General features: G+C 38.9%; 1 protein-coding gene and 1 pseudogene across 1 annotated transcript; both read left to right on the top strand.

Moving 5' to 3' along the window:
- The first annotated feature begins 90 nt into the window (after positions 1-90).
- LOC130873475 (von Willebrand factor A domain-containing protein 5A-like) lies at positions 91-20,539 on the top strand. Its single transcript, XM_057768343.1, has 18 exons — positions 91-133; positions 249-451; positions 911-1,133; positions 1,249-1,424; positions 1,703-1,817; positions 5,386-5,555; positions 5,803-5,891; positions 6,075-6,219; positions 6,610-6,689; positions 11,735-11,849; positions 12,466-12,630; positions 12,888-12,988; positions 13,257-13,504; positions 15,659-15,709; positions 15,804-15,911; positions 16,382-16,512; positions 19,853-19,979; positions 20,460-20,539. Exons 1-18 carry the CDS (start codon positions 91-93, stop codon positions 20,537-20,539), a joined length of 2,370 nt encoding a protein of 789 aa, XP_057624326.1.
- On the top strand, positions 4,394-4,752 carry LOC130873290 (60S ribosomal protein L36a-like; annotated as a pseudogene).
- Positions 20,540-21,089: the final 550 nt, after the last annotated feature.

Here is a 21,089-nt window from a genome sequence, read left to right as displayed (position 1 = left end):
AGAGAAAGACATGAACTGCCATGTTTGATGGTGTAACTGTATCATGGATTTCTTAATGATGTGTTGTTTCCACAGAAACGTGCAGTCACCATGGAGCAGTACTGTGGTTTAATCACTGGCAACAAGGAGTCAGGTAAGCCTGACTTACGACTCTTAGTGACGAGGTCATTGGCCCCAGCAAATTTCATCATCTATAGTGTCACTCTTCTAAAGTTTGTTGATCTCCTAAACATTTGAATTTTTTCCAGTGCCACTGAAGAGTATCTCAGTAACCCTGTCCATCAATGACTTTGTGGCTAGTGTCACTGCAACCTTAAATTATGAGAATGAGGAGAAAGTCCCCTTGGAGGCAATCTTTGTGTTCCCCATGGATGAAGACTCTGCTGTCTACAGCTTTGAAGCCTTGGTGGATGGGAAGAAAATTGTGGCCGAATTGCAGGAAAAGATGGAGGTCTGAAGGATGAGTTTGTTATCTCTTTTCTTCTGTCTTTCAAATTGCATTCTACTATTATCTTTATAAACAATTCATAAGTACTGATGTTTCCTGTTCTGTCTTTCTATCATGTCTAATTATGATTTGTCTAAATCAATAAGACAGAGACAATCGGGTAGAAGCTACTAAAATAATTGTGCATAGTGCATAGAATCCATGACACTCCCTCCGAACAATTAGTATTTTCTTTTTTTTTTTTTTTTTTTTTTTTGGTTTTTTCAAGACAGGGTTTCTCTGTGGTTTTGGAGCCTGTCCTGGAACTAGCTCTTGTAGAACAGGCTGGTCTCGAACTCACAGAGATCCGCCTGCCTCTGCCTCCCAAGTGCTGGGATTAAAGGCGTGCGCCATCACCGTCCGGCTTTAGTATTTTCTTGAACCCTTGTGATTTCATTTCAACTTACCTTGCCCTTGCTCTAGACCCATAGCCTCTATGAGGATGCCCTCTCCCAGGGCTACGAAGCTTACTTATTGGAAGAGGATGACTACTCCAGGGATGTCTTTTCCTGCAATGTTGGGAACCTCCAGCCTGGGGCCAAAGTGGCAGTGACCCTGAGGTATGTGCAGGAGCTGCCTCTGGAGACAGATGGGGCCCTGCGCTATGTGCTCCCAGCCATCTTGAATCCAAGATACCAGCTCTCTGGTAAGTCATTTCTGCCTTTGAAAACTAGACATAGAAAGGCTGGGGAAATATGCAAAATTATGTTTGTCTTGGAAATTGTTGTCATGGGAAACATAATTAATGTACTTTTTTATAGAACAGTCAGTGAAGAGTTGCTTGAATATAAAGACACCCCTGGTCCCTTTGGAGGACCTTCCCTACACACTCAGCATGGTTGCTACCATCACTTCCCAACATAGCATTGAGAGGGTCCAGTCCAACTGCTCCTTGAGTCCTATGCAGTACCTGGCTGATGACAAGACATCTGCTCAGGTGAACAGAAAGAGAACACTATTGTCAGTGCCCTCTGTCTTCATTGTTGACTTGGTCATCATTCATTCTTCCCCCATCTCCCTTGCATCTTCTGGCCATGCTTGGAGAGACACAATATCTACCTTCCCTCATCTGGGGAAAGTGTCGACCCTTTTCCATACAGTCTTTCCTGTTACTTCTGATTGTGCTCCCAATGGAAGAAGCCCAAATTCTAACCTTATCTCAGGAAGTGACCAGTGACAGTTCTAACATGGCTTCTCTGCTGGTCTCCTTCTCAGGTTTCCTTGGCTGAAGGACACAAGTTTGACCGGGATGTGGAACTCCTGATTTACTACAATGAAGTACACAGTCCCAGTGTAGCTGTGGAGATGGGAATGCAGGACATGAAGCCAGGTATTTTCTGTCTCCCACTTTGGTCCCTTTCTATGATGTAACTCCAAGTTAACCTGGGTTTTCTACCTTTACACAGGGTCAGAATACAGTCATTAAGATAACTGACTTTTCACTCTCACATGGAATAATGATTGGTCTTCACAGATAATCAGGTGATTATGTCCTATAGGCCAATTTACATAGATAACTAGATAATTAGAGAAAACTATGACTAAATAATTCACAAGAAAATACAAAAACCCCTATTCTCACATGACAATGACTGGTCTTACAAAAACGACAAATAAAAAATAAGCTTGTGACTACTTCTTATATGAGAGAATCAGTGATGTCCAAATCTGATGAAGTCTCATGCTTTACATCATGTGTGAGTTTACAGTGTCAAATGGTGTTGAAGCAAATCAGTTTGTTCCAACTGGTTTAAAAGAATTAGTGTGCAAATAATAAAGCAAATATTTATTTTGATAATTCTAATATTTGTAATATTTCTTCTCAAAAATGTAAATATCTATCTGATATACAGGTGATATTGATTAATATTATAATTGTATTATATCCAACATTTGTAAGTGATGAAAAATGTAATTCAGTTACTACTTGTGTCATCCCATCGATTACATAATGTGTTATAATGTCATTACTATGACAATGTACAACAAAAACTTTAGATTGAAAAATTTACATAGAAGTTATCCAATAAATGGGATAGGAAAAAGTAGCTTTAATTCCTAATATCACTATAAAATAATAGTTGGATTAGGAAAATAGCAGTATTATAATCTAGACAATATGCAAATAGTAGTTCTTCTTAGACAAACAATAATTTCACTTTAAGTAAAATTAAGTATGTTTTAATCTTTAATTCATTACAGCTGGATGTAATCTTGCTGCCGGTTCTTTCATTTTTGTCTTAGTAATAATAGGAATGACCAAATTAAACACAGAGTTAATTTTATGTCCTCTGTGTCCTGTAGAAATTGAACTTTGAATAATAAAAATCACAAGAATCCAACTCAAACTCTTTCTTTTTGACGTACTTGAATTTTTCATAGACCTAATTCAGCTTGTCAGTGAGTTTTGTTTCTCATGTACATCTAGTGTTCGTCACTTAGAACATTTCCTTATAAGTGCATTTATCTTTTATTGAAGCTGGCACAGCCCACATGGTTGTTTTATCTCTTTGAGTTTTCTGACTCATTCTGCCCTGGGGTGCAGGGATCATCATACACCCCAACAAAGTTGCTGCAAATCTTTATTTGCGGGTTGGACATATAGAAGTTCCTTGGGGGCAGTTGTGTTCACAGTGTGACAGCTGGGCTTGGGCTTATGCTGCTGTAATTGTCAAAGCCCTGTGATGACTTTACCAAAAAGCTGAGTTTTCATACCCAACCACAGCACATATAACATTTTCAGTATTTGTAAAGGTGAGGGGAATCCCAGCTTCCCTGGGATTTTTGTAACTTTCTCATCTCCCTGTAGCTCTATTCTCTGTTGCTGTTGATTTTCTTGGTCTCCGTTTTGCAAAATCATGAATTATTTAAATTCAGACTTGGTCTTCAGTCAGGAATGTTTTAATCCATGATATAGAACCTCATGATGCTGTGACTTATTATGTAATAGCTGCCATCCCCTTGGTCTCATGAAGATTTTTCATCTCTTTTCTGCTATAAGGTGTCCAGGCAGGCTATCAGGGAAAATAGTTGGTCATATCTAAGTCTTGATAATCTCTTCCATCTGTGATTTCTAATCCTTGCTTCCCAGGGCATGTATTCTGTCAGGCATATTCCTGTTCCCATACCCTTTAGAAACACAAGAGAATCTTAAGAGGCAGCTTAAATAAAACCCTTAATATGATTCCAACATGAAACATAGTACTATTAACTAAATAATATGACAAACTTAACGTGTTAAATTCACAAATTTAAAAGAAGAAAATGTATAAAATTACAGTTAACAACTCAGAGTCAGTTAAGCCTACCCTGAATTCTGTAAGCATATTGTATCACCTAACCTTACAATAACCCTATAGTACGAATTACTACCCTGTTGTTTCAGAAAAAGAAACTGGGGATAAGAAGTAGAGGTGCTCAATTATAAACAAGCCAATAATTTGGCTCAGTAAAACCCTTAATATGTTACCAACATGAGACAAAGCATTATAAACTAAATAATATGACAAACTTAAAGTGTTAAATTGCACAAATTTAAAAGAAGAAAAGTGTATAAAATTATAATTAACATCTCAGTGTCAGTTAAGCCCTACCCTGAATTCTGTAAGCATATTGCATCACCTAACCTTACAATAATTCTATAGTAAGAATTACCTCCTTGGAACTTTAGGTGAGGAAATTGCAGCTAAGAAGTAGAAGTGCTCTTTTATAAACAAGGAAGCTATGATTAATGAAGAGAAATCACATCATTTGAAAGAAATAGCAGACATCATAAATGCAGAGCTGACTACTGTCTACATGACCTTGGACATCCTGCCCATCATTCTCATGGGTGTCTGGCTTCTCAGAAGAGTGTTTGTGTCATGATAACAATCTGTCTCTCAGGCCGATATCACACCCACCAACATGGTGAATGTTCCTAATACCCGCCGGACATTCTGCAAGAAATGTGGCAAGCACGAACCCCACAAAGTCACCCAGTACAAGAAGGGCAAAGATTCTTTGTATGCCCAGGGAAAGCGGCGTTATGACAGGAAATAGAGTGGCTATGGTGGGCAGACTAAGCCTATTTTCCACAAAAAGCAGAAAACTACAAAGAAGATTGTGCTGAGACTGGAATGTGTGGAGCCCAACTGCAAATCTAAGAGGATGCTGGCTATTAAGAGATGCAAGCATTTTGAACTGGGTGGTGATAAGAAGAGAAAGGGCCAAGTGATCCAGTTCTAAGCTGACCTTGTTATGAAGACAATAAAATCATGAGCTTTCACTCAAAAACAAACAAACAAACAAAAAACCAATCTGTCTCTCAGGGTGGGGAGATATCTATTTTACACATTCAAAATAATGCTGCTCTTACCTGAGCTGTATAGCTAATGCTGTATATCTGTATCTGGATCATATTTACAATGTTTTCACCCAGTTTTCTAGGACAACTTTTCTGAGAAGCCTGCTCCTGAAATTTGTCATTTTAAGAATTCTGCATATGAACAGCCTTTTCCCCCAAGGTTCCAACTTATGTAATCAGTGACCCATTTGATCACATTCTCATTAATAAGATTTGAAGAGATTTACCTCTGTTAGGAATCTCCACTGTGTCTTCATCTCATGCTAAGATAATGTATCCTATTCAGTTGTTAATATGTCTAGAATTTTCACAACAGATTCTGCTATGCTATATTCTATTATCCTGTTTCCCTTCCTCTCCTCTCTGTTCCGCTTCTTTCTCTTTTATACTGACAAGACACATTTACTCCTGTGCACACAGAACAAAAAGAACAAACTGGGGGCTTTATATTTTAGTTTTTTCAGTTCTCTATTGTATTGATGATTGGTTTTGGGGAACTCTAGGACATCTGAGTTTCCTTGTAACTTACAGGGTTCTTCTCCTTTCTGTACAGATAGTTTAATGGGAGCTCCCTCTGCAATGGTGAGCTTTTATCCAGATGTCCCAGAAGTGGAGGCCACAAAGGCCTGTGGAGAATTCGTGTTCCTCATGGACCGCTCTGGAAGTATGGAATCCCCAATGAACAACCAGAAGGATTCTCAGTTACGTATAGAAGCTGCCAAGGTAAAGCCAGATTCTTCATTATTCAACAGTGCCATGTGAGGATGGTTGGGAAGGGCAGGAATAGGACCCATTTATAGCTGTAGGTTTGTTCTCCATCTGAGCAATGACAAGCATGACCACTCTAATCTCAGTTTTGAAATAAAAGCAGACATCAGATGGTGACTTTTTGTACCATTAGGAACTAGATTGCGGTCTGGATGTTTGGTAAAGCTCTAACTCACTCCATTTTCTCGTCTTCTCTGACCAGGAAACTCTGTTGCTGTTGCTGAAGAGTTTACCTATGGGTTGTTATTTTAACGTCTACGGATTTGGATCTTCCTTTGAAAAATTCTTTCCGTAAGTTTCTGGGAAGATCATGAACTATGAAAGAATGTATTTTAAAGAAGAACCTTATTGGTAAAATGGCTATTGTGGAGTTTACCTGAACATTGGGGTTGTTGGGAAAAATAATTTTGGTAGGTTTATCACAGTGTCAATGTGTGCTACTGTTACATGACTAGATGTGATTGTTTCTCTAAGGGAGAGTGTGAAGTACACTCAGGAAACAATGGAGGAGGCAGTGGAAAGAGTTAAGGACCTAGAAGCAGACTTAGGGGGAACTGAAATCTTGAAACCACTACGTAAGATTTACAAGGCACCCTCTATTCCTGGCCATCCCTTACAGGTAAGCTTTGGAATCTAGCTAAGATAGTGAAATTTTTCACTAACCTGGTTGCCTGTTCTCCCATATATAACTGAGTAAACAATGTGTAGAGTTATCTACCTTACAGTGAAGAGAAATAAGACCAGAGGCAGTGGTCTTCTTCTTTTCTGTGGGGTAGGCAGTCAGCCCTCTTTTAGGGTACCACAAAAATTTCAGATGAAAGCAGCATGGGTAGGGTGTGAAAATTCCAAGGTATCTGAAGAGTCTCTATGCCAGCGTGGAGCACCAGGGTCCCACTCCTGGATGTAAAAGCTTTAAGGAGTGGAAGCAGTTGTTATCTCTGAGGACCAATGCTGTTGTCTTCAAATGAGTACAACAGAAGCTCGATGAATGCATTTCTTTCTTTTACAGCTCTTTGTCTTCACTGATGGAGAAGTTAGTGACACATATACTGTCATTAATGAAGTTCTGTTTAACAGCAAAAAGCACAGGTATGAGCGAGTTTGGTTTCTCTTGTGTTGACTAGACACAATGGCCACCACATATGGCTTTTTCCACATGATACTAGTGGTTTCCATGAGTCTGATGGCACAGAGTGACTCAAAGATTTTTCTTTCAATTAATCGGCTGATCACATATTTTCTAAAATTTTAAAAGTAGTTTTCTACTTAACTTTGATACCACAAAGTCATTGTTCCATATTTTCCTGAAGCTCTGAAAGATATATTGATTTATCTTTTCATTATAAAGGTATGGATAATTAAAGATAGAAAGTTACTCAAGTCATCATTATCTGGGCAGATGAGCTGTCACAGCATGCACCCTGTGTATCCACCACAGGTCTAGAGCTAGGCAGTTACCAGTCTCTTCCTGCTCTCTTTCCATCACTCACCAGTTTAAACCTGACTCAAGTATAATTCTTGTAGTTTATAAGGATTTCTTTTGCATTGCTATCATACTGAGTTTCAAGAGATGTGTCTCTCTGTGGGTACATCACTTTTAAACTTTGTCTTACTAGTTTGTTGAGATGTAGCCTTAATATGCATATAGCCATTGTCAAGTTACTTTAGTGTAAATTTTCACATGAAGTGGATCATTATAGTTCACATTGTTGTTCACAATGATGGGCTTTCTTTGGGCTTTGAAGTGATTGTATTATATATCATAAGCAATCTACTGGAGATTTAATTAATATGGAGATATATATATATATATATATATATATATATATATATACACATGCTGAGGGACCTGAGCATCTTAGTTGTTGTCATTCACATGAGGTTCTTGAACTCAACTCTACAGAAAGCAAAGCACAGACATATGAACATATAAATCCACATGGACCATTTTTTAAGTAGATGGCATTTTTCAATATCTGTGGAATGGCAGTTTCACAAGTTGTACTAATTTAATACAGATCAACTTTACAAATAGTTTCCAGTTGCTTAATTTTCTAACCAAATCAATCATTTCTGTTGTTCAACCTTTGCCAGTTTTGTGAATGGGACCATTGGTGCTTCATACTTTTAATTTTTATTTTCCCTGTATCTCTACTTCACACACCCTTTAACATTGAATATCCATTAGGTAGTCATTCTCATCTCTTTGCCACTGATATTCCTTTATGTAGCAGATTTTTTTACTGATATGTTTTACATTTTATGTTTTGAATATGAATATGTTGATGATTATTTTCTTACACTGTAGCTTACATTTTCACTATCAAATTGTTTTCTTTGCTTTTTTTTTTTTTTTTTTTTTTTTAAGAAAGGCTTCTCTATGCAGTCCTGAGTGGTCTGTAACTCCTTTACTAAACCAGGCTGGCCTCAATGGATATGGGTCTACCTGCCTCTGCCTCTAGAGTGTTGGTATTGTAGTCATGTGACTTGAGTAACTGTCATTTCAATTTCTAGTCTCTGAAGTTTCTTTTTAATATTGCTACCTTTGTGTGCCCAGTTAGGGTATTTTTCTATTTTAGCTACATAGGTATTTTACTTTTTCCTTTCAGGAGACTTTTCTGTCTATGTGTATTGGTTTTTCGACAAATCCATGTATGTACGTGATACATTCTGCTTACAATTTCCTCTCACCCTTTTCTATCTCTCCCCTTCTCCTTCAGTCTTTCCTTTTCTGTTCTTTTCACAAGTTTCTGACTTTCTGTTTCATATTGTTACCTGTTTTGTGTAATGAAGGCCATCTCGATGATTACTGGACTGGGGTTATCCATTGGATCCTTGTTTACTTCCTAGTGGGTGTGCAACTGAGGCCATGATTCCCTTTTTCTCTGAATCTATCAATAGGCTGTTATTCCTCTAACAGGCAAATATTGCATCAGTGAGTAGATTTTTGCCTGACAGATGATATTATAGTTTGTAGGATGCACAGCTGGTTAAGAACATTGACTTTTTTTCTCCCTCATCAGCCTGTATAGCATCTCTTGATTTCTCCGTGTCATACCGCCAAGGTGTGTTGTAGCTTCAGTGTTCATCTCTATTTGGTAGGCAACCAGGAGTGTTTGCTAGGTCCTATGTTTTCTCTGAGCCTCCTTGACCAACACATAATAAACAGCTATCCCTTTCCTTGCACTGGGATTCTGTTTAGTAACTTATAGTGTTAGTAAACTGAGTTACTCGGGATGATAAAGAAAGAGCTGCTCCAATATGTAATCAGGACCCACAGAAGCAGGAAGGAACAGTCTCTGATGGACTGAACCCCTGAACAGATGTGTAAAAAAATACTTATTGATTGTCACACAAAAGGTATTTTTAAAGTAAAACAATTTCCTCATACGAAACCCAGATTTAATCTATGTGTTTCTTGAATGAACGCATCACCCTTGCAATTTTAGCTCTTATTGTACACTGTTTGTAATATTCAATAATACAAACATCCCAGGTTTGCCAGGAATGTCTTGTGACTAAAGCCATGCAGAAGCTGTGAAGCTCCTTCAGAAAAACAGCTCTGGAAGGCACAAAAAAACAATCACTGTTTTCTACAATGATTTCTTCAAGGTCTAAGTACTTCCAGAAATCAACCGCTTCATTCTGTTGTTTCCCATAGATACAATGACTCTATCAATTTTCCTGGTCCACCATAGTTCCAATTTTTTTTTTTTTTTGATTTTCGAGACAGGGTTTCTCCGTAGCTTTTGGTTCCTGTCCTGGAACTAGCTTTGTAGACCAGGCTGGCCTCGAACTCACAGATCCCAGCACTCGGGAGGCAGAGGCAGGCGCATCTTCCTTCCAATTTTAAGTTAGGAAATGCTGCACAGTACATTTCATATCACTTCCAGTACTGATCTCTACCCCAGGCCTCTCTTCATGTTTTATTTTGAGACACAGTATAAGTTATTTTGACTAACTGTGAGCTCTGGATACCAGAGAGGCTCAGAACTTTCAGTCTTCCTGGTTTAGGATCCCAAGTACCTGGATTTTATCTGCCTGCCTCTTCAATTTCTTTTGATGTATCTAAATTATATTCAAGTTTACTTTCCCTACATTAGGAGAAAAGATCTATCTTTGGGTAGATCGATTACTGGTTATTTGTTCTCTGAAATTTTTGTGTTCTCTCATGGTGAGAATCTAGACGTGTGCAGATTGTTTCTGAGTCATCTACTCCATTCCACTGGCTCATTGATACAAATGTATTTCAGGACCACACCATACAAATTCATTGTGTTCCAGGTATTTCTTGATTTCTAGTGCACTAGAGCATTCACTCCACTCATTTTCAAGATTTATTTTCTTTCTTCTTCCCTCCCTCCCTCCCTCCCTCCCTCCCTCCCTCCCTCCCTCCCTCCCTCCCTCCCTCCCTCCCTTAATTTCTAGTTATGCTCTCACTAGGCAGTCAATGACTGGCCTGGAACTCACGCATATCAAGCTGTCCTCAAACTCGTACAGATCTGCCTTCCTCTGCCTCCTGAGTGCTGGGATTAGAGGTGTGAATCATCATACCACTCTTTCAAGATTGTTTTCATTATACTTTTTTTTGTAGTTTTTTTTTTGGAGTTAGATTGTCAATTCTCAATTACATTAATTGTGTATAATCTAAGTAAAATATCTTGTGTTGGAATAAATAAAAACAAGATAAGGAATTATGCACTCATCTTCAAAAGATAAAGACATTCTGTTAAATAACCACACTAAAACAACCTCACTCATTGCATTACATTTAATGTTCAGATAAGATCATATCAAAATGGAATCTACATTTTAATTTTTTATATAAAATATTTTATAGCTAGTTGTTTATTTTTATGTTCCGTGAAATAATTATGAGAGAATATTTCATTCCTGTTTTACTGTTAATCTTTTTGCACGAATATTTCCATTGCATTTTGAAGAAGAAGTAGAATTATTTTTATAGAATCCCAATTTACTTTGTATTTAGATAATACTGGATATTTTCAACACAAATATTTCAAAATCACCAATGTACCAGGTGATGTTACTTTGATCACTTAAGGTCAGCGTCTAATAGACTGATTTTCATTGTGTGCATGTGCTCTTAACTGATGTTTACCCAGTATCCTTAAAATTTCACACATAATTACCCCAAATCAGTAATTACTTATGTAGAAACAAAATGATGACTGACTCCTCCTCCTCATCCTTGTCCTCCTTCTCCCCCTCTCCTCTTCTTGTCCTTCTTCTGCTATGGTGCTAGGGATTTGATGTAGAGTCCTGCATAGCAGTACTCAGAGCTGCATCTCCAGTTCACATAGTGGTTTGAAAACTCATTGTTTGCAACTCACTGACAGGAGAACACTTCATGTTCTTTTTTCCCTCCTCTCCCTCTCTGTTTATCCATATGTACTCCCAGGTTCTTGCATTACTTCCTGATATATCTAGCTACATAATTTGTTTCAGTATTTAGGGCACTCATGTTTTTATGTTCTTTTATACTTTGTAACAAATTTATTCTTTATGTTTTATAGAATATTTTATACTTACCCATAGATTTCGACCTTGGACTAGGTAATTTCCATAAGCAGTCTTTCTCCTTAGATTAAACAAATCCCAGCATGTAAGTTATGCTTGGCTCCTCACTAAGGCATGTGATTGATTATAATCTATTTAAGAGAAAGAATGACAAAGTTTAAACAAAATATTGCAAATTTTATTGATTCCCCTATTTCTAAGGCAATCATATAGGATTTTATTCTCTTAATGTCGTCCTCCCTGCTGAGAACCCCACTTTTAACAATTTTAGTAATTCCGTCATTTCCTTATCATAGCTTCTGCATACTGTAATGGGGAAAGAACTTACAGCAGATTTGGATAATTCTGGGTCCTAGATCTTCATCTGCAAGGTGAAACAGGGTCTTTTTTTTCATAGAAGACTCATGACATTAAATTTTAATACAGAAAGCATTTATTACATCCAAAAGAGATAAAATATGATTTCTAAATGATATCATTGCACTGACTTCAAAGTAAGTACCTTATCTCTTTATGATTTTTTTGACTAGTGCATGTTAACTGATAATTCTGCTATGTAGAACCCACCTCTAACCATCATTTCACTGTTGCAGATGCTTCTCATTTGGTATTGGAGAAGGAGCCTCCACCAGTTTAATCAAAGGCATTGCCCGGGTAACAGGGGGCACCGCAGAGTTTATCATAGGCAAGGACAGGATGCAGACCAAGGTGAGAGCTGGGGGACCATCCAGAATAGCAAGACCAGAGTGAGTAAAGGAAAGGAAGGGACCCTGCTGCAAAGGCAGATGGTCCACTCTCCTGGAGGACACACTTTCATGAGTCTCAGGCCATACACTCAGTAACTCTATTTAATGCTTTGTTAAAAATGGTTCCAGTCTAATATATAAAGACCTGCATTTGACTGTGGCAACTGGGAATCCAGAGAGGAGATAAAGAGATTGTGACTTTTGATTTCAAGACCAGAGAGAAAGAGGGTGGAAGCTTTGACTGCTCTGTTTGAGATTACAGTCTGTCATTTCAGTAGATTGGGTAGAAACCACACATGCAAAACACACAAAACCAATGATATAGGTTGTGTGTGTTGTTACCATTTCTTTTCTGCAGAGGTCTCTTTGCTTAAATATTTACCTCATTCAAATCTACACTTTTACAGCTCTCAAATGTAACTTTAGTATACATACAAGTAGAGAAAGAATTGCATTTCTCACTTAGCAACAGTAAATAGACCTGGTATGCATTCCATCCTTGGTCCTGATAAATACTCAATTGATGACTATCATATTATCTTTCTTATAAATCATTCTGGCTCTTTTCTTTCCAACAGGCTCTTGGGTCTCTGAAATTAGCTCTGAGTAGTTCAGTGGATGACATTTCTCTGAGCTGGGATTTGCCTCCTGGTCTGTCAGCTTGCATACTTTCTCCAGAGCAGACTGCCATTTTTAGGGGTCAGAGGTTAATCATCTATGCCCAACTAACTGGGACTATGCCTGTGAGTATCTTTTATTGTTTATTTCTTTCCTGAGTGAGACACTGTATCAGCAGTGAGGATTGCTTTGGAAGACAGCAACATATGTTCACGTGCCAGGCACTCAGCCTCCCATCCTCTCCTTCATACTATGTCTATATTATGCTGTACTACCTGATCCTTAGTGTGCCATTGCATTGGAGCAGAGAAACTTCCCTAGTGCTCGCCACATTCCTGGTTGTGTGTCCATTTTTTCACTTCTGTCCGTCTCTTATTTGTAGCAAGAAGAGAGCTCAGGAGAAGTGTGCTTCAAGTACACCTTCAAGGGTAGGAGTCTTGAAAACAGGGTGACATTTTCCTTACAACCCAAGACAAATGCCAGGTAAGAATTCAGCTTTGCTTCTCCATCTCCTCCCTTCTCCACCTCTCCCTTCCCTTTCCTTCTTCTTGCCTCTTTTTTTTTTTCTCTGCATTATGGATGGTGCAATCACTCCTGTCAATGACTTCCTTTTTCCTCTAAGCTCTTCTTTTCCTCTGTTCATCTGAAGTGTTCTCTCCCTTCTCTTCTGTCTACAATCACTAACTTTAAACGTCTTGGCTACTTGATTTGCAGTTACTTTTCTTTAATTTTTGTCAGTGTCTTCTTCCAGCTTCACTATTCATCGGTTGGCTGCAAAGTCATTGATCCAGACCAAGGACTTGGGCTTCTATGAGACTTCAGAAAGAGTGAAAAAGGATGTGGCGAGCATCAGCATTCAGTCTGGAGTCCTCAGCTCCTTCACAGCTTTCCTCGCCATAAACAAGGAGCTCAACCAGCAAGTACAGGGGCCGATCGTTCAAAGGGAGATTCCAAGGCCCATCATGTCTACATCATGTCATTCATATAAAGTTAAGCTTTGTAAGTTTTATCGCAATTCAAACTTATGCATAATGAGTCTCAGATGTCCAAGCACATCATTTAAACAATGATAAGTTTCAGAATTTTTTAAATTTAAATTTAATTTCTTAATTTTCCTGTGTTTTCTTCATCTTTCAACACCTAGGATTTAAGGCTTCCCTTAAGCTTTCTCGAGAAGTAGATTAAGTCTGACTGGGAGAGAGATTTAATATAGGAATACAGATGGACACAAAGACGTATTACGATGCAGACATGGAGCTGGCGGTTTCTCTCCTGTCTGCCAGTTCCCAAATAATCACCCAGCAGCTTAAGATTAATTACAAACTGTTTGACCTATTAGCTCAGGTCCCTTGCTAGGTAGCTCTACATAGAAATGAACCCATTTCTAATAGTCAGTGTATCACTGCTTGCCCCAGGGCTTATCAGTAACTCTCTGGCATCTGACTTCTCTGGCAGCTGCTGGTATCTCTCTCACTCTGCCCTTTTTCTCCCAGTATCTCTATTTGGATTTCCTGCCTTTTGCTATTTTGCCTGGCTATTGGTTAAATCAGCTTCTTTATTAACCAATGGTAATAAAACATATTCACAGCGTACAGAGAGAGATCCCACATCACAGAAGCATCTATAAACATCGAATCTAGCTGTTGTTGTTGTTGATAATTAGTCAATGGTCACACAGCGAGCAGATGACTAGGCTTCATCTGATAATGTTAGTTGTTAAAAAGAGCATTTAAGAAAATGGTGGAGATCCGAAAGAGCTATAGAAGATTATTAGGAAATGAAAACAAAAACAGCATCATTTTTGTGGGATGGCTGAAGGTCCACATGGATTTGGTGCATCTTTTTAAGTCCTGGATTAGAGTTCTGGATTTTGTGAATCATTTGTTGCAGGGGTCAGGAACTTTAACTTAAGAATGAAGTGGGTAGAGGGCTGGATTGATTCCTGGTCTAAAATTTTGTCATCTTAGTGATTAGAAATTATGGCTATGGGATTGAAGGTACTGATAAGGGTGTTAATTTGCTTGATTAAAATTTAGGAAGGATGAAAAATAAAAAAAGATTAAAGGAAGGTAACATAGAAGAAAAATAGAAGATTTGGGAACTTAGATGATTTGGAACTTAGAAGGTACAACTCACATCAAAGACCATTTTTTAAAATAAAAAAACAACATGAAACCCTAAGATAAAACACTAGGAATATGAACATTGCATTTTAAAGTAAGATATTTGTTACAAACCAAGCAATTTTTATGATACTAAAGAGTTGAGGTGATGTAGGAGTGATTTCTTTCTAATCTGTTGCTTTCATTGGTTAATTAATAAAGAAACTGCCTAGGCCCATTTGATAGGCTAACCCTTGGGTGGGTGGAGTAAACAGAACAGAATGCTGGGAGAAAGAAGCCGAGTCAGGCAGTCACCATGATTCTCCCACTCCAGACAAATGCAGGTTAAGATCTTTCCTGGTAAGCCAGCTCGTGGTGCTACACAAAATATTAGAAATGGGTTAGATCAATGTGTAAGAGCTAGCCAATAAGAGACTGGAACTAATGGGTCAGGCAGTGATTAAAAAAAAATACAGTTTCCATGTAATTATTTCGGGTATAAAGCTAGCCGGGTGGTGGGACGCAGCACAGCCGGCTGCTCTCAATAACCGCTCCTTCAACATTGAGGGCATGGGAGAGGTGTGTTAGAGCCACAGTCACTGGATCTGAGGAAGGTAAGATATTTGCATTAAGATATAGCATAGGCTACTTACATGAATGATAAAAATTCTTACATTTATGGAAGAGTTTGAAGTGCACTGTAATTCTGTGGTGTGGCTTTTGGGTCCTGGCAGGAGGTGAATTTAGTAGTAGAGCATCGATAGTAGTGAAAACATGTGGAAGACATCCCAGGTGCGAGAGAAAGTATTGAAGGTAAGATGCAGCTGTGGCAGTTCAGCTTGTGTCAGGGGTTTTGAAAGACTCAGTAGGAATTAGAAGGCTCAGAGGTTGAGTGTCTGTATTGAAGGCCACTCAGGAGAATGGCACATTGTGGTTAGTGAGTGAAGCTGATGTGGATAGGAAGAGGGATATCTCCGGTCCTTGCACTTTTTAATCTTTGTTGCAGTGTGTGATGGATTCTGTAGTCTCACTGTACATTTATGTTTTGCAGGTGGCAGGAAAGGCTCAGTCAGGAGAATGTTACAGCAATGTGCAGCAGCTGGTGAGCATCCCCAGAGGTCATGAAGATAAACTTCTACAGTCTGAGGGGGTTTCATTCCAAGTATAGTTTTCTCAGAAATGTTTGTTTGTCACAGATCTTAAACTTGGTGAACCCGAATTTTCAAGTCCTAGGAAGAGAAATGCAGAATCCTTGAGCGTGACAAAAAAGTCATATTCTTCCACCAAGAAAAATGACGATAAAGGTGAAATGTTCCTCACATTGTGGTTTGGACATATGGCGGTCACAAACTAACCTTCCATGTTATTCATCCTGAAGCTTTCTCTACTTGTGGGGTGACTTACTTGAGGCAGCAGGCAGGAAGTGAGATATGAGATTGCCATATATTTGCCAGAAATATTCTAGCTTCATTAATCTACAATACAGCACGTATTGCCTTCTAATCTATTGTAACTGAGTGGCCTCTAGTTCTTTGAGTCCCCTTGGCAATTTCTGCCTACAGAGTCCACCTGACATCAGGGCCAGACCCCAGCAGACTCTGCTGCCATTCTGTTCAGAACTCAGAGCAACTGGTCACCCATCACAGATTAGAAATAGTAGACTTGCTGCAGAAATCTCCCTACAGTCTCCTAGTTCAGGAGACTTCCTCATGTGGGTGATGATCCCAGTAACTCCATAGCTTTCCATGACTTAATTATTTCATTTCTCACAAAGGTTTTAGAGAGAATCTTTTTATGCAACTGATTTCATGCCAAAAGGGAAATGGGTCCTGGGAACTGGATGAGGATCTGGCCAAGATCCTGTGCACTAACTTGGAAGATATCATGACTGCAAACCCTGTCAAGGTGAGGCACAAAGTGGAACAAAAGAAAGAGTATATTTCATCATGGTAGGAACATAAACAGAGTTGAAATAAGAATGCAGGTAAACTGTTCCATGTACTGGCTTTGTGGGAGTCTAGTCTGTTTGAATGCTCACCTTCCTAGACCTGGATGGAGGGGGGAGGACCTTGGACTTCCCACAGGGCAGGAAACCCTGATTGCTCTTTGGATTGGAGAAGGAGGGGGAAGGAAATGGGGGGAGGGGGAGGGAAGTGGGAGGAGGGGAGGAGGTGAAAATTTGTAGTAATAATAATAATAATAATAAAGAAAGAAGAATGCAGGCAATGCAGAAGTGAAATTAATGTGTAATATATAGAAGATGATATTATTTCTACTTCAGATAGACCCTAAAGAACATGGAATTAATGGCCCAGATATAGAAGGACATGATCAAATGGAAAATAAAGTCTTGTCTGGGTTGATAATATACCCATAGGCATAGTTACAAATAAAATTTTTATTTCACACTGTATCAGACAGATTTTTAAACACTTAATATTAATATATTTATTTGTCCTCATTTCAGTTAATTAAGGCAGGTCCTTTTCATGTGTAGATGAAGAAATTGAACATTAAGAAACTGAACTCTGCATCAATGAGTGCATAACTAGATTCAATACTATGATGCCCTGTCTTCAGAGACTCCAGTAACAGACCTAATATTGCTGTATTTGTGTTCTCAAATAGACTGGATAGAGTACACCTTCTTTAGAATTTTATGATTACCTTCTGGGTCTTCTAATATTATTTGAAAAAAAATTCTTCTATAAAAGACATATATCAAATAATGAAGAACAAATTGAGTTCTGAGTTATTAAAAGGAATTAAAATAAATTGAAGCACAATGAAATAACCTTCTCATATTCCATAGTTCTGTTACCTGTACTCTATCTTCCAGTCATTCCTGGCTATCGAATCTATGAAATGTAGTTAATACAAATGAGATGTAAGTTTCTTAATCAATAGTGGCATCTATGATATAAAATAGAAACTGACAAATATTTGGGGTAAAATATTCCTATGTCAAAATTATTTTATACTGGCTGCTTCTCAGAATGGTACGTGTATTTTAACATTAAAAAACATAAAGATCGGCTTCTACTTAGAGAAGTAGATCACCAAGAAAATTCAACTCTAGCATGTTGGAGGTCAGAAATTCAATTCAGTAAAAACATATAGTAAAATAGACTAAACAACATATGTTGTGATCTGACGTTCAATTGAAAAGTTGAAAAAAAATTATTACTATTTTAAATCCTGACCACAGTTTCTTCTCCCTCCTCCCATCCAAGTCTTCTCTTCTCCTCCCCTTGATCCCTCATTCACTCCTCCTCAGTTTATATTCATAGAAGGGCAGGCCTCCCATGGCTATCAACAAAGTGTGGAGTAGCTTTGATTTGCATTTCACTGGTAGCTAAGGATGTTGAATATTTCTTTAAGTGTTTCTCAGCTAACTGAGATTAGAGAGTTGAAAACTCTCTAATAAGATATATACCCATTTTTAAATGGATGATTTGGTTTGTTGATTTCTGGTTTTTTGAGTTCTTTATATATTTTGGATATCTGCGGTGTGTGCTGCCACCCGAAGCCATGTTGATGTCAATGGGCAGGGTTGCCTTCAGAAACCGTATTGGTGTCCGTGGCTCAGAGGCCGTGTTGTTGTCTGTAGTCTGTACTGAAGTCTGTGACAGCTGTTAAAGTCAGAGGCCATGTGAATGTCAGTGATCCGTGATATCACCGGAAACCATGTGGAAAATCCATAAACGGCAAGGGAGCTCCTTTTGTTGTGGCATTGATGACTCCAGACTCACCACTGTTGAGAATGAGAAACAAAGATGGCTTCTGTGACAAAGTCTCTTTCTGAACTCCATCCAAACAAAAAGAAACAGCCTTGATAGGAGGCCATTGACAAGAACTCTTAAAATTGTGATAAGGAGGCTGATGTGAAACTCTCCATAACTGATGGCTCCTGGCAGGGGTGGGAGCAGGAAAGGACTCAGTTTTCTTTAAGATGTTGGCCACTGGAAGTGGAATCATGCTCCAGTAAATACATAGGCAACACAAATTGAACTTGCTCACTTTCTTTTTGTGGGGATGTCTCAAGGGTTGGGAGAGCAGAAGTAGTAGGATTTTGAAGTTAGAGTAATCAGGGTGCATTATGAGAAATTTCAAATAATAAATGAAAATGTTATGTCAGGAAAAAAAGGAAGTGCATTTTAAAAATCAGCATGATTTTTGCATCTAGTTCTGAGCAACATTCTTTTGAAATCTTAGACCCTTGACTTAAGTGTTCCTCTTATGAAACAGACTAAAGCACGTGGGAAAACTGGCATGTAATGAGACTGTGCAGAGTAACCTGATAAGTTATTGCAACTCTAAAATGTCATCAACAGCAAGGTTGCAATACTTGTCTATAATGCTTTCTCTGGATTTCATAGCTTCCTACCAACACACACACACACACACACACACACACACACACACACACAGAGAGAGAGAGAGAGAGAGAGAGGTCATGTTGTTAAAGAGGAATTTTCCATTTTCCCTCCAAAAGACAGCCACTAGAAACACATAGGTGACAATTTTCTTCTCTGTAACTTAGGTCTTAGAAATATTAGTGTCTAATAGATGGCCTAATTCCAGAATCCTTTATTACTAGACAACAAACGTTGAACAAATCTTTTCACTTTTGTATTACACAGACATATATATGTATATGCACATATATATGATATATTGGGTTTTTTTTTTTTTTTTTTGAGACAGGGTTTTTTGGGGCCAGTTCTGGAGCTAGTTCTTATAGACCAGGCTGATCTCAGACTCAAAGAGATCCACCTGCATTTGCCTCCTTAGTGCTGCGATTAAAGGCGTGCACCACCCCTGCCATGCTCGTGTTTATCTTTTGAAATGTGTTATTGATTCTTTCTATGACAGTTTTTTGTTTGTTTGTTTGTTTGTTGGCAAGTCTAGATACAAAGAAAAACTCTTGAGCACAATACCTTAAAAGAAGTCCAATATACAATTTCTCCTCTGAGTACAGTCTAATTATCCATGCACTGGGTGTTTGGGGTGTCATAAAATGTGGTGATGGGTGCCCAGGATTTACAACCTCAGCCCTTTTCTAAGTGGTAATGGAATGTTGTCTTGAGGCTCTGTCAGTGTGTATGGTAAGGATGGGCCAAAAAGTTCCATGTAGCAGCAGGTTAGGGAGTGATGAGGAAGGAAATAGATAGTAAATCTGCTTTCTCTTGAGTAGCTTCCTGCCCTGCATGGAGCATGACAGAAGCTTTTGTTTCTTTTGCAGGATGGGGACCCCTCAACCTGGGCCACAGTACTGGCTGTACTCTGGCTGCATACCAACAGCGAAGACTTGAAGTGTGAGTGGGAACTTCTGGAAAGGAAGGCTGTGGCCTGGCTTCATGACCATGCAGGTAGGAGCACAGCCCCTCTCTCCCTTTCTCTTTTTCCATCAGTCTCTCAAGAGCTATGCCTGTATGTGTAGCAGAGGGTGAGTACTAGAGAGACCGCACTGTTGCCCCTACCATCCTGTCTCAGAACATTGTCTGTTCCCTGTGCTAAACCTTCCTTTTCAAGATAAGATAAAATAAGAACTTGGTGGTTGGAACAAGCTGAGCAGAGCGAAGGACCATAGATGTGGATGTTTACCTGAGTAAGACTAACCCTGATGTGAAGCCGGTATGCCTGGATGTTAATTGTATCCTTACTGCCCTGTTCCTGTGGACTGAATAGACTAAAGGAGAATCAGAACAAGAAAGGGTAAAGACCAGGGGTAGTGCAGGAAACTAAATCAGGGCTGAAGGGGATGAAAGAAATAGATAAGAAAAACTGAAGAAAATCCTCTCTCTCTTGCCCTGTCATGCAATTCTGACTCTTGTTTCCCCTCCTCACAGGTTCCTCCATCCTCATGCTCGTGCAAGCTGGCAGTAATCTCCTGAAGTTACCTGTGACCCCAGCTGTCTTTGGCTTCTGAGGATGACACCCATGATCAAGAGTGTTTCCTGGCTATTACCAATTCCCTCACTTTCTCTTTGGCTGAGATGGCTTTTGGATTCTATATTTACCTTCTTCTCCTTCTTCTTCTCCTTCTTCTTCTTCTCCTCCTCCTCCTCCTCCTCCTCCTCCTCCTCCTCCTCCTCCTCCTCCTCCTCCTCCTCCTCCTTCTTCTTCTTCTTCTTCTTCTTCTTCTTCTTCTTCTTCTTCTTCTCCTTCTCCTCCTCCTTCTCCTCCTTCTCCTCTTCTTTCTTTTTCTTCTTCTTCTTTTCTTCTTCTTCTTCTTCTTCTTCTTCTTCTCCTTCTCCTTCTCCTTCTCCTTCTCCTTCTCCTTCTCCTTCTCCTTCTCCTTCTCTTCTCCTTCTCCTTCTTCTCCTCCTTCTCCTCCTCCTCCTCCTTCTTCTCATTAAAAGGCTTCCTCCATAACCTTGCTTATTGATTCCAATTTGATCTTCTGCCCCCATTACTTCCTCTGTGAGAAGTTATTATGGCCCCTTACATGTTTTCTTCAGTGCAACTTTTATTGTATG

Source organism: Chionomys nivalis, chromosome 4 (genome assembly GCF_950005125.1).
Source record: "Chionomys nivalis chromosome 4, mChiNiv1.1, whole genome shotgun sequence".
Lineage (NCBI taxonomy): Eukaryota > Metazoa > Chordata > Mammalia > Rodentia > Cricetidae > Chionomys > Chionomys nivalis.
This window is presented reverse-complemented; position numbering and strand designations above follow the sequence as displayed.

Excerpts from the sequence above, each read along its gene's own strand:
- LOC130873475 (XM_057768343.1), top strand. The coding sequence starts at position 91 with ATGGAGCAGTACTGTGGTTTAATCACTGGCAACAAGGAGTCAG. Across the intron at positions 12,989-13,256 it reads CAACCCAAGACAAATGCCAG|CTTCACTATTCATCGGTTGG; the intron begins GTAAGAATTCAG and ends GTCTTCTTCCAG. Across the intron at positions 15,912-16,381 it reads CAAGAAAAATGACGATAAAG|GTTTTAGAGAGAATCTTTTT; the intron begins GTGAAATGTTCC and ends TTTCTCACAAAG.